The sequence below is a fragment of the Suncus etruscus genome, chromosome 4, assembly GCF_024139225.1.
Source record: "Suncus etruscus isolate mSunEtr1 chromosome 4, mSunEtr1.pri.cur, whole genome shotgun sequence".
Taxonomy (NCBI): Eukaryota; Metazoa; Chordata; class Mammalia; order Eulipotyphla; family Soricidae; genus Suncus; species Suncus etruscus.
In genome coordinates, this window is record NC_064851.1 from 70537046 (window position 1) to 70550586 (window position 13541).

The 13541-nt window shown below is 32.5% G+C and overlaps 1 protein-coding gene across 1 annotated transcript in view; it reads right to left on the reverse strand.

The window, feature by feature from the left end:
• The window catches only part of ASCC3 (activating signal cointegrator 1 complex subunit 3), a 329628-nt gene that overhangs the window by 121348 nt on the left and 194739 nt on the right, over positions 1–13541 (reverse strand). Inside the window, exons 18-24 of the mRNA XM_049771320.1 lie at positions 13082–13168; positions 12100–12276; positions 8553–8778; positions 6374–6528; positions 3519–3617; positions 2418–2586; positions 153–373 (exon numbers count right to left, since the gene is read on the reverse strand). Of these exons, the coding sequence (XP_049627277.1) occupies positions 153–373; positions 2418–2586; positions 3519–3617; positions 6374–6528; positions 8553–8778; positions 12100–12276; positions 13082–13168 (1134 nt within the window). The remainder of the gene's footprint in view (positions 1–152; positions 374–2417; positions 2587–3518; positions 3618–6373; positions 6529–8552; positions 8779–12099; positions 12277–13081; positions 13169–13541) is intronic.

Sequence of the window (13541 nt, forward strand, 5' to 3'; positions counted from 1 at the left end):
GAATGCTGCATTGGTGAAGGGAGGTGTTCTTTTTGTGACTGAAACCCAACTACAATCATGTCTGTAATCAAGGCGCCTAAATAAAATTGTACAAAAAAAATCATAAGCTTGCTTTGTCATTGAATATAAGTAAATAACTACATCAAACAGACCTTTGAGGTAGGGTACTTGTTGAAGATTCTGAAAATGGCTAATTCAGCTGCAACAGTCTTTCCTGATCCAGTGGGCGCTCCAAGTAAGACATTACAGTCAGTATGATATAGAGTATGAAATATTTGTGTCTGTACAGGGTTAAAGTGGCTGAAATTGTACAGTGCTTCATATGCATCACATCCCAAAGCTGAGACTGGTAGAGGCTGAAGATCCAGTAATTCTGAAAGATATGCAAATGTACCATGATAACTGGAAAATTAGCATGGTATTAAAATTGTGTTTTTTGGAAAATGATAACACTCCTTCACTATTTAGGAGGAAAAAAAAGCTTGACATAGATTTTAAGATTTTTGATTCTATTACTGGGAAGAATACCATTTGTGTTTGTTTCAGACTGCACTAAACAACAGCTTTTGTTAATATGGTTTTTAAAGCAAATTAGTTCTAATTTGTGAGCTCTGAGAATGCTTTCATTGCTGTGCCTACTATTTGTTTAAACAGTGCCATAATGTTTAGAGTACAAGTCTTTCATTTCGGTTAATTTTTTCCTGAGGTATTTACATTTTATTGATGAAATTTTAAACTTGGACTTTTTTCTGCTAGTTCTTTAATACCTCAGAGAAGCAACAGATTTTTGAATAATAATTCTGTAGCCTGCCTCTTATATTCATTATTTCTATTAGCTTTTAGTAAACTCTTGAAATTTTTTTATGTTTATTATAGTGTCATTTGTAAATAGTGCTGTTTGCAAAAATTGATAGTTTAGTTTTATAATTTGAATACCTATACATTCTTTTGGAAATTTGGAGTATTTGCTTAAAAATATCATTATAAACATTGATAAAATTTTACTTCTTTTATTAAGTAAAAACAGAGAAAGCACTCATGTATTTTTTAGTTATGATTAATAAAGACATTTATATGACATTGCACATTACATTATGCTGTTAGTGTGGAGGAACAAAACTAATACAAAGGTTATATTTGTTCATAAAACACAAACTGACCACAAATCCATTTTGTAGCGATAATAACTTATTGACTTACCTTTACTGTGAGAGTGTGTGTGTGTGTGTGTGTGTGTGTGTGTGAAAGCAAAACATATAAAGGAAAAAATAACTTTACAATTCATTTTAATTTTTGCTTGGAGCAGTGGTTTTTAGCTATACCTACTGGTGTTCAGACCCTACTCCTGGCTCTGCACTCTGGGATCACTTCTGGTGGGATTTGGAGACCCATCTGGGAGATCAAATCTGCATTGACCACAAACATAAATAGTGCCCTACTCACCGCATGACTGCTCCAACCCCTCATCTTGATTTATTAATAATAATAGGTTTAAAATAAAGTCTTTGCTTTTGGGGCTGGAGCACTGGTGCAAGCGGTAAGGTGTCTTCTGCCTTGCCTGCGCTAGCCTAGGATGGATCACGGTTTGATCCCCCAGCTTCCCATATGGTTCCCCAAGCCAGGAGCAATTTCTGAGCACATAACCTGAAGAACCCTTGATGTCACCATGTGTGCCCCCCCATAAACCAAACTATGAAGAACTGTAAATCATAATGATTTCAATAAAAAAATAAAGTGTTTGCCTTAGAAATAACATTAACTTAACTGTAATAAAAACAAGGAGATTAGATTTCAAAAGTTTAGTTGAAAACTAACAAAAGCATAGATAAGTAAAAATTAAATGCTAAATGATATGCAATGAAAATAACAAGATATTGGAAAAATTATAATTATAATGATTACAGGCAAAACCAGAGATGAGGTCACATAAGCCAAATAAAATGTGGGTCCCACGCTTGCTGCAATTATTAGAATTGACCTTGCTTGATTTTTAATTGATTTTTTCTTTTTTCTTTTTTTGGTGAAAAGGGGTTTCCCAAATGATGCTTACAGAGCAAAGATACCACTTCCAGCAATATTTGGGCAACCAGGCTGGTGGTTCAGCGCTAGGGCCTGAGCTGTTGTGCACTAGGCCCTGCAGTGCTGCTAATAACACCAGATCTATACCCTTCTATACTTGAAGGTCTTGTGGTGATGGGATCAAATTCTGGTTTCCTTGCATGCGGCCCAAGTCTTTTTTCTTAGTTTTGAAATTTAAATGAAAACTAGGCAAATTCGTAGATTTGAATAAGAACTGTCTCTTTAAAAACTTTACAGACAAATCACATTTTTTATTTTAACTCAAACATTTTAAATCAGTCACTTTTCAACATTAATTGAAATAACATTTTGGAAAATCAGTGATTCATTTACGTTACCTGTATGTGGAGGATGTCTTTCTGGCAGAATCAGGTGTTGAAAATTGATAATACATACGGCCTCGGCTCCTAGCCATCTATCAGACACTGCCCGAATATAGTACTGGGAAGGCAGAGGCTCAAAAATAGGGATTGTAAATACCAGCAGTTGGGCTTCTTTATTAATCACCTAACGTGAAATAAAGCCTAAAGTAAATATGGATATTCTAATACTGTAAAGGTCTTATTTGTCTATTTTGTTAAGAAAATGGCATTTAAGGTAAGATATAAAAGATAAAGGAAATATCTTGGGATTTCCAAAAGCTGAAATATTCAGATACTGTAGAAATTTGAGGATTTTTCCTGAGAACACCTAATTCAAAAGATAAAATTTATATTCAATTTATAGCACATATTTATATCATGTATTAATTACCAAGTTAATCATTCATATTCAACATCAGAATTTTCTCAAATTAACTCATGAACTTAAATCTATGACTTTTACCAAGCTTTTAAGTCTTTTTCTTTAAATTCTATCACAGTTTAGTGGAATAAAAGAATCACCAGGCATAAATAGATGGCGATCATAAATATTAATATGCTGAAAACAAAACATATCTGTGAATTTCTACTCTTAGTAGCCAAAACTCACAGCCTAAAGCCTGCTTTCTCTTTAATAAAGCAAGAAATCACAAATGAAGCATCAATGTTAGAGACATGCTAACATCAAGCTGAATCCTTCTCTTAGGACCTACAGAGGATTTAAAACTAAATGTCCTTTTCATAATGTGATTAAATACTCTTTAGTGCAGTATTCATGTAAAACCCAAAATTATTACCTATTTATTTTTGTATTATTTGTATCAGTCAGCTGACATATTCTATCATTTGGGAAGCCATACTTCAAACCATAACAAAGATTACAATTCAATTTTTCATGAGTATATTAAATATATCAATACTATAACATTTAATAATTATTTTCCTATAAATGTAAATAAAGCTTCAGTAGAACTATGAATGTACACTGAAATGAGTAAAATCAGAGATCGTCATTTAGCATATATATCTTTTATAATAGCAAGATAATAAGGTACAATCACAGAGATATATAATTACCTGTTTTTTTAGAATTAGAAAGTACTCTGAATGATAAATATGATCATTTGTTGGATCTTCTACCCAAATCCACCAGGGTTCTCCAACTGTCCCATGAACCTGAAAGAAAAACAGTATCCTAATATATAAAGTCTACTGCAAGATGTTATAAGGAATGCTGTTGTTTGTATTCTCGACACTCACTACCATTATTACCTGTGTTTCTCTGTCTTCGCAATCCTGACCCTGACTCTTGACAACCAGTTTACTTTCTTTGGCTTTTGTTTTTGTGCCATTCCTGGCGGTGCTCACCTGTTATCCTGGAGGGCTTGGGGACTCGATGGAATACTGGGGGAATGAACCCAGGTCAGCCGCGCACAAGACAAGTGCCTAACCTACTGTACTATCATGCTGGTCCCCCAAAGTTTATTTTTTATATATGTGTGACTATCCTGGATATTTCATATGAAGTATTTTATATGTGGTTATTTTTGTGACCTTTATTTACCATTACTGTTTTTTAAGGTTCACTCATAAAATACCAACATCAGGACATCATTCTTTTATACTGACAAATAATATTCTTCTGAATATATGTGTCATGTTTTTTATATTCATTTTACTCTCTTTTGTTTTATCCATAAAACCCATCCTTGTTCAGTATTCTGTGACTCAAGAGGTAACAGCACACATCCCAGGAAAATTACGATTAGGATAAGCCAATCAACTTAGACCATGCCCCTAACAACAGCTGTGGTAAGGGGAAAGCACATGCCCAATTAGACTGGAAGAAAGGTCTCATTGATTCATGGTCTGACATGAGCTGCAGATATATCTGTCTCTCTTTAAATTTGAACAGGTAGCCCTAAAACCAGTTGGAAAATGGCCAAGAGCATTAGCAGAGCAAAATAATGGAAAGAAGCTGAGACCTAAGTAATTTCCTTAAACTGAAGGTTTATCCCACCTGTAAACCATTTATTGTGAAAGATAAATAATTTTGTTTAAATTAGCTTCAAACAAGTCAAAAATTTGATTGTTGTAGGCAAGAGAACTCTGACAGAACTAATTATAAAAATCATCAAGAATTCTACTTATGAATCAATAGAGTGCTACACTGACCAAAAGCATAAAATATAGGAAACTACTGCACTTACACTTTCTTAAGGAACCTGAGAGATAGCACAGCGGTAGGGCGTTTGCCTTGGATGCAGCTGATTCAGGATAGACTGGTTCAAGTCCCTACATCTCATATAGTCCCCTGAGCCAGCCAGGAGAGACTTGAGTGCATAGCCAGGAGTAACCCGAGTGCGGCTGGGTGTGACCCAAAAAAACAAAACAAAACAAAAACTCCAAAAAAACAAAAACAAAATACATAAAACCTCTCTTAAATATGAACTACAATGATAGCTAAGATAGCTTAAATATACTATTTTACATTTATAGAAATATTGAATAAAATTTTATATCATCTCACAAAAATTTCTGTGAAAAGATAGCTATTATACTAGTTTATAGATCAGAAAACTGGAGAAAGATTAAGATACTTAAAAAATGGTCAGTTTGAAGGGGCAGGAGGCTTGGGGGGGGTGGGAGAGAAAAAAATTGGTCAGTTTGGATTAGGACAATAGGTTGGGTATTTTCAAGCACACTGCTAAGCAAGAGTCATACAAATTAAAAATATATGAAGGTCAGATATTACAAGCAATCACTGTTCACAATCTTAAAATATGTAAAGTAGAAATTGTTACATTACCATTGTCTTACCCTAATAGGCTTTTTGAAAGGAAGGACTGAATCATATTTGCGTTTATATCTACAATATATATTCTATTAGTTTCTCACAGTAAACTGGTTGAAAGATATAATAAAATAAGAATGGATTTTTGAAGTAGAAGACCAATTAGTGGTGAGGAAAGATGTGGCTGCGAAGTGGAGTAAATCTGAGGGGGTAAATCTGGAAAGGGGGAACACACATGTTGATTTCCAAATATGCATACCTGGAATCTAGATAATGTCACAAGGCCATGTTATTTCAATGAAAAATTACTTAAATTGCTTAAATTATTTAAAATTAAAATCACTTAAAATTACTTAAATTGTTTTTTCATCACAAAGACTTCTGACTTTTGATTTATGTGCTATTTTTGAAGGAATGCCAAGGATCAAACTTGAGAACTTAATAAAATGCATGTGCTATTTTCTGGAGCTTTATCTGCAACTATTTTAGTAGACAAAAGTAACCTGTTAATAAATACAGGTGGCCAAAATAAAGAGAATACAGAGAACATGAAAGAGGACAGAATTAAGAAAAGTCCTCATGGAGCTAAATCCACATAATCTTCAATTGATCCAAGTTGACCTTTTAGGTTTTTTTTTTAAGAAATTCTGATTGGGTCCCGTTGGCTGACAAATTAATTAAAATATATATTAGACACCAAAATTTTTCTCCCTTTTTTCTTATCCTTTTTATCTCCAATGACGGTGGAATGGATGCTCAATCTACAACAAGCTGTAAAATGGAGACCAGTTGCACTAGCATTCTGGTGGGTAAAGGAGAGAGATATGGGATGCATACTGGGAACAGAGGTGGAGGGAGGACAGCACTGATGGTGGGAATGCCCCTCATTCATTGTCACTATGTACCATAAATGATGCAGTGAAAGATTTGTAATACACTTTGGTTACAATAAAAATAAAAATATATATATATTAGACAATATATTTTTCGAGATCACTGTAAATACTAACATATATATTATTATATATATTTTTGATGAACCAAGATTTTTGTGTGTCTGAGGATAGACATAAGTTGTAGTTGAAATTGTAATAAAGACATTTTGCTAAACATGGAGACAGTTGTTTTTCTCTTCTACCTGATCACTCCATGAGAAATCAGGAGAGATGCTCAGGGTAACTCGAAGGACAGTTCGTGTGATGGGCTGAATGGATGCTTCCATTGTAACCGATGGAATCTGATGAACACACTGTTTGACCTTGAGGCCAATATTCACATGATGCAACATGTGACCTGCAAGGAAAACATCACATAGAAGAAATGTGTCTGAATAGAAAAAAAGGCAATATAATCTGACTTGTAAATGGGATTTCAGAGACGGTAGTTTTATTGCTTGTTTTATGATTTGCTATGTAGAATAGCTGACATTCTTGACCTGGCATGTTTGCATATTTTATAATACTTAACTTGAATTAACAATTTGTAGCTCTGAAACCTAGTATCAAGGCTGTTCCAATTACTAATTTTTAAAATTTGAAGATTTTTAAAATTACTCAGACTTATTATTAATAGTATTCAAGTGATAATAAACATTTTCACATTTTTCTGTTTATGATGCATTATAGAAATATTTGGTATTTTGTGAAAACAGCCACTTATTTATTTATTCAAGGTCTATTTCAGACAGACCTCTATAACCATGAAGAGGAATGCTTTAGTAACAAAACACTTCTCAGCCATCCCCACCTATTCCATTAAATATAAAGATAAGATATAAAATGTGGTCAAACTAGCACAAAATTAAACACCTTCACATATTATTTTCATTAAAGATCAGATTCCAGAAATAATGATATTATAGGAGTACTAAGGTGGGCAAGATAGAAGCCACAAAAAGGTGTAGCTATAAATATTTTTCTATTCTAGTTTGAGGAACTATGGGGAAATATTTTTTATTTTATAGTGTCAGTATTTCTTATATAGCTCAATTTTTTTCATCCCACATATTTTTGAAATCTATTTGTTTTTGGGTCATATCTGCTGGTGACCAGGGCTTACTACTGGCTCTACATTCAGGAATCACTACTAGCAGGGCTCAGAGAACCGTACATGGTGATGAAGATCAAATCCTGACTGGCTATGTACTATCTATCCAGCTCTATACTAGAGTCTTCTTTAGATATAAATAAAGCTGCATTATACACACTTAAATTTTAAATTAATCTTTTGGTAAAAAGTTTAACCTTCACCCCCAATATATATATATATATATATATATATATATATATATATTGGGGGTGAAGGATATATATATATATCCAACTTAACATCTTTAATTTCAACCTAATTTTATTGCTAACTCTCCATCTATTCTATTTTCAGTGTTATTCTGTCTCCCTCCCTCCCTCCCTCCCTCCCTCCCTCCCTCCCTCCCTCCCTCCCTCCCCCCTCCCTCCCCTCCTTCCTTCCTAATTATTTATTTATTTATTTATTTATTTATTTTTGGTCTTTGGGTCACACCTGGCAGTGCTCAGGGGCTCCTCCTGGCTCTATGCACGAAATCATTCCTGGCAGACTCGGGGGACCTTATGGGATGCCGGGATTTGAACCACCATCCTTCTGCATGGAAGGCAAATGCTTTACCTCCATGCCATCTCTCCGGCCCCCTCAAAGTGTTTTTCTTAACACACAAGTGAAGTCACGTGACTATTTCAGTCAATCTTGAACATATTTGAAACTTTAAGTAGCAATAACTCTCCCTTTTATTTCTTTTTAGCTGGATTCTTTTCATCTTATCCAGACTCTGAAATATTATCTAATTAGTCTGATGTGTTTGTCTGGTAAACCAAAATTTATTTATATACAGAAAATTAACTGAATTTATGAGTTTTAGTGATGAAGTCTACTAAAAATCTCTCTGAAGAACTGCAGTTCAAAATTGACTTATTTTTGCTGAAATACAACTAAAACACAGATGATAAGACTTTGAATTCATAAGTAGTAAACTGATGATAAACTGTACTAATACTCAGCAATGATAAATAAGATTATTTTGTTAAATATTTTTGTAATAACAAAATATATTTTTGTTAAATATTACTCAACGGTCTGAGTTAAACTTAATTTAACTCTAGTTCTTGCACTCTAGTTTATAAAATTTAGAAACTCTTTTTTGACTAAGGTTAGTGAGAAAACCTCTTTCACAAGTTGCAAAAATTCTCAGTAATGTAAAAATTTACTGTAATGTTTTATTTAGTAAAATATTTTGTTTGCACATAATGCAGTCAAACAATTTTACTTCCTTTTTTTTTTTTTACCTATTTCATCTTTCCTCATGTCCTTCAGTTTATCCACACTAAGATTTTTTTCTTCTAATCTTGTTAGAATGTGTGGTGGTAAGATTGAAAATTGCCTCAAAGGGCTAGCCCAACCCCAAAGCCTCTTGTCGATGACTTTACTAAGATTCAGGAGCTTGTAGGTCATGGCAGGCCAGCGTTTCCTCAGAGCAATTTCGAAAAGAGCACGGACAATTCTAGCTGCATTCTGAAGAATAAAACAAGGGAATTGGTCGTTAGATGCAGTAAGCTTTGGGATTTGTCAACAGATTCATATTTCTGGCTCAATCTCAAAAAGAAACATGTAAATTAACATATTTTAATTGCTAGCAACATCTATTCTTATGAAACTCTTATTACCAATATTTCTACAAAAGAACATCCTTTCTGTCTGAGCATTATCCTGCTTTACTCTCAGAAGAAAGACCTACTTTCAAGTTCTGAAGTTCTCTAATTAACACCTAAGCAGGAATGAAGAGAAAAAAGGTATGCAAAATTTAAGAAGCCAGTTAAGCCATCTACCATAGGAGACAGCAGGGATGGCCCTAGGTACATAGTGCAATGATGAAAATATACAAGCCCGTTTAGAAATTTAGAACAAGAATGACTTTGTGGTCTGTCAGGAAAAAAAAATGAGAGGTGATGACAAAGAAACTATCATATGGTTTCCTAAAAAACAGTACTTTAACAAAATTACATGCATTATGTTATTTGATTTTTAAAAACTACAATTAAATGGCATTAGTATCATGATTTCTTGTGAGGTGATATAAGTGTATGGAGAGATTACTATTTGATCAAGGTCACACAGTGGCATCAGTAACTCAGAGATTACACTAGGCCCATATAATTCCGAAATTACCTTTTTTTTAAATAATAATATCTTTCTTAACACCATGATTACAAACATGATTGTAGTTGGACTCAGTCATAAAAAGAACAACCCCCCCCCCCAAATTGAGTGGTCTGGGGCTAGAGAGCTAATATTGGGGTAAGGGACTTTCTTTGCACATGGCTCACTATAGACAGATCCCTGTATATCTTATGGTCCCCCAAAAACTTCTCAAGGTCACTCCTGAGAACAGAGTCAGGACCAGCCCAAGAACATTGCTGAGTGTGCCTCCCCACCAAAAAAGAACTAAATTGGCCTGAGGATGGCTTCATCCTTAAGGATATAGAAAGTCAGAAAAATTAAAAGCTACTTTCATATCTTATATTCACTTTATATTTACTTTCTTATCTTATATTTACTTATATTTACTTAATTTGCTTCCTTCCTACTGTCATTATTTATGAAGGTTATCTTATAGATGACTTTTCAGTCATAAATTTGCAGATAACTTACAATATCTAATGTCTGTATTTGAAAATGAAAAACAACAAATCTGATAAAAGTCATAACAAATGAAAAAGTAAAAATACTTAAAATAAAAAATAAAAAACAGACATCCAATTTGAAATGACAAGAAATGATGCAAGAGGTAAGAGATTCATTTTTCTATTTTCTATAAAATGTAATTTTTAAAAATAATTTAAGAATTTAAAAGCAAAAACTATATTTAGATATGAGGATTCCTTGGATAACCACTAAAAGAAGACAGACAATTCTGATTATGAATCATATGAATAAAACCATATGAATAAAATGAACATTTTGATTATTAAATCTACTAGATTTTCCTATATCATTTCCAGTCTCTTTTGTAAAAAATAACTGCCACATTATTTTTCTAATGACATAAAATAGTTATTTTTATATCTCATAACTCACTGTTGTTTTCTTAAAGCTAAAAGAAATAGAAAGGGCATCTCATGAGACAAAATTAAAACAAGATACTTCAATCTGAAATGAGATAAACCGGATAGAATAATTAAGCCCTCTAAAATATAGCTTAGAGAAGCAAAGACATACTTCACTATAAAATTACTAGATATTTTAGTCAAGATTTTAACTTGAGTCCTGGTGCATGCAAAACATGAGCTTTTGTAAGGAGCTAAGAGAGTAAGACTTCTAAAATATCTGACAAAAATATTTGCAAAGCTGATATCATAAGATTGTTATTTATAATCTTAAAACATAACAAACTCAATAATAATTTAATGCATTCAAAGGTGATAAATCCATAGTAACATTTAAGGAAAATAGCTATGTTTAAGGTAGATGGGCACAATCTAAAGAAATCATGACGTTTTCATTAGAAGGCAATTTTCAGGAACTATATCTTCTTTATAATGAATCAAATAGAAACATAGCAGAGTTATTCATGCAGAACATAGTGAAGCTTTCTATCTTTAATAACTACTTCAATATAATAATGCTATAAAATAAGAAACTATATCACTGTTCAGACAAACAGATAAAACAAAGGTGAAACAATGGTGCTAAAGGGCTTAGGGAATATATATCATTTATATAACAGAATTTATATAACAGAATTTCTGTGTATGATTCAAAACTGAAAAGGTTTTCATCATATTTATATTAAATAACTTATAAAACCATAATCTACTTTCTTCATTACTTTGATTAAATTACTACATTCATTCAATTTGCTTTCCAATATAGCTAAGTTCATGTTTGTAAATATTTCCTATTTATAATTAAGAGACTCCTGAGTATTGGTCTTCAATAATTTAATACAAACATACCTTCGCTATATCATGTTCTTGAGCAAAATTATAAATATAAAACTTAGTTTCTATATTTAAGGTAAGATTGAGCTTCTATTTCTCCTTAATTTAATAGAGGCAATTCTCAAAAGGTACTTTTTTGGGGTTGGAGGGTAAACACAAGTAGTGCTAAGGGTTTACCCAGCTCTGCCCTCACAATTATTCTTGACAGGGCTTGGGAGACTATAGGGAAGCTGGAGATGTGCAAGGCAGGCACCTTACCCACTCACTGTATTAACTCTCTGATCTCTGAAAAAGTATTCTTGATAAGTAAAATGACAAAACAAAAAAGTCACTCCAGGGCCAGAGAAATAGCACAGCAGAGATGGAATTTTGTATTGTATGAAGCTGACTCAGGTTTCATTTCTATCACCTCTTATGGTCCCCTGACCATAAGTGATTTCTGAGTACAAAGCCAGGAGTTAGCCCTGCTAAATATATGGCCTATAATAACTTTATTAGGTATTACTGAGAGGAACATATATTATTTCTAATATTTGGAAAATCAAGATCCATAATCTTTTTGTTCTGAATTACTCATTTTTTGTTGTTGCTTTGTGACAATACCCAAAGGTATCAGGGCTTTTATTTTATAATATAATCTAAAATAGTCTTTTATGATTGCTATTGATAAGTAAAAAGCAAGTATTATCAAATGAAGCATAAAAATTAGATACTGCTATTTTAAAACTAAAATAAAGACAAATTAAGAACCAAAGCCCATCTGCACTCCTGATTTAATATCACAGATTGCATAAAAATGCATGTCACATGTAATTCTTTTATAAATCAGCAGGAATTAATTCCATGCCTCTAAAAATACACAAGGAAGAAATAATAAAGAGAGTAATATCCTTACCTGTGCAACATAAGCAGAATCTGAGATAAGAGAGAAACTGTCCATCTCTCCTCGACTGATATAGGTTTGAAGTAGTATATTTATCTTCCCATAACTGTTCTCTACACCTCCAGGAGCTGAGAGTTCACAGAAGTTGTTTAATAAGGCATCCAACTCCTCTATTTCTTCTTCCCTCACCTAGAAGAATCAATTTTTCATAATTTATTTGGTTCTATTTATTGAAAAATTTCGCATACAAGTAAAATAAAACCACAGTATATGCTTATTAAGAAGTTTTAATTTGTCTAACAACATTTTTCTTCTATATATCTAAAAATTTAATAATTCAATCCTCTGGGAAGCTAAAGTAGAAAGGGAAACTATACCAAGGCTCATAAAATTCTATTTTATCATTCATCACTAATGCTAAAGTTGCCATTGACATATAAAAATTTGATATGCTACAAAAATGAAATCTTCTGACCTCACCATCCTTCAACTGATGAGATTTCATTTTTTATTTGACCAGAGTAAGACCTCTGTCCAAATGGATTAGGGCAAACTTGAATTATCTTCAAATGCATTCATTACTGTCATATATTTTTATATGGCATAATGCATTCACAGCTTAAAACTGTGAAGTACTATGATTCATAGTATTAAAGTTTTCACTGTTAATAAGATTAAATTATAGTACCAGTAAGAAAATGTTCATATCTGAGTTTGAATCATGCATGTCTTTTATATTTTCTTCAGTAAAATTTATAATGCAAATAAACCAAAAACTTTGTATTAAGCTCTTAAATAGTTTAGTTACTGTAAAACCCATTTTAAATTATGTTTGATTTGCAGCAGAGTTAAAAATGTCAGGCAATACATAATACCATAAGATAGTATATGTTGATAAATGAAAGAACATACTAATACTAATGAAGTATAATTAAGTACAAAATTCTATAAAAATGAGTGCATATATGGCATATCAAGCTTCAAGAAATCTTACCTTAATTTGATCAAATTCTTCAGCTTTTGAGACTATAGCAAAAATATCACTTTCTGTTTTGTGAGCATCAAAGAGTTCATTGAAGGTCTACCAAAGTAAATGTATATTTAATTATCAATAGTTTAGAAAATATTTTCAATAAAAGCATGCCCGTAACCAAACATTCTTAATATTTGAAATATAGACATGCAGAATTAGTGTTTGCAACAGTATTATAAATCAATGTGTCATAAATATTAACAAATTTAAAGAAGACAAAATAAACTTCCTAAACATAATTATCTATTTAAGATGAGAAGCAAAACAATAATAAAATGAGCTAATAAAAATTCTAACAGTTGGGCCCGGAGAGATAGTACAGCAGCGTTTGCCTTGCAAGCAGCAGATCTAGGACCAAAGGTGATTGGTTCGAATCCCCGTGTCCCATAAGGTCCCCCGTGCCTGTCAGGAGCTATTTCTG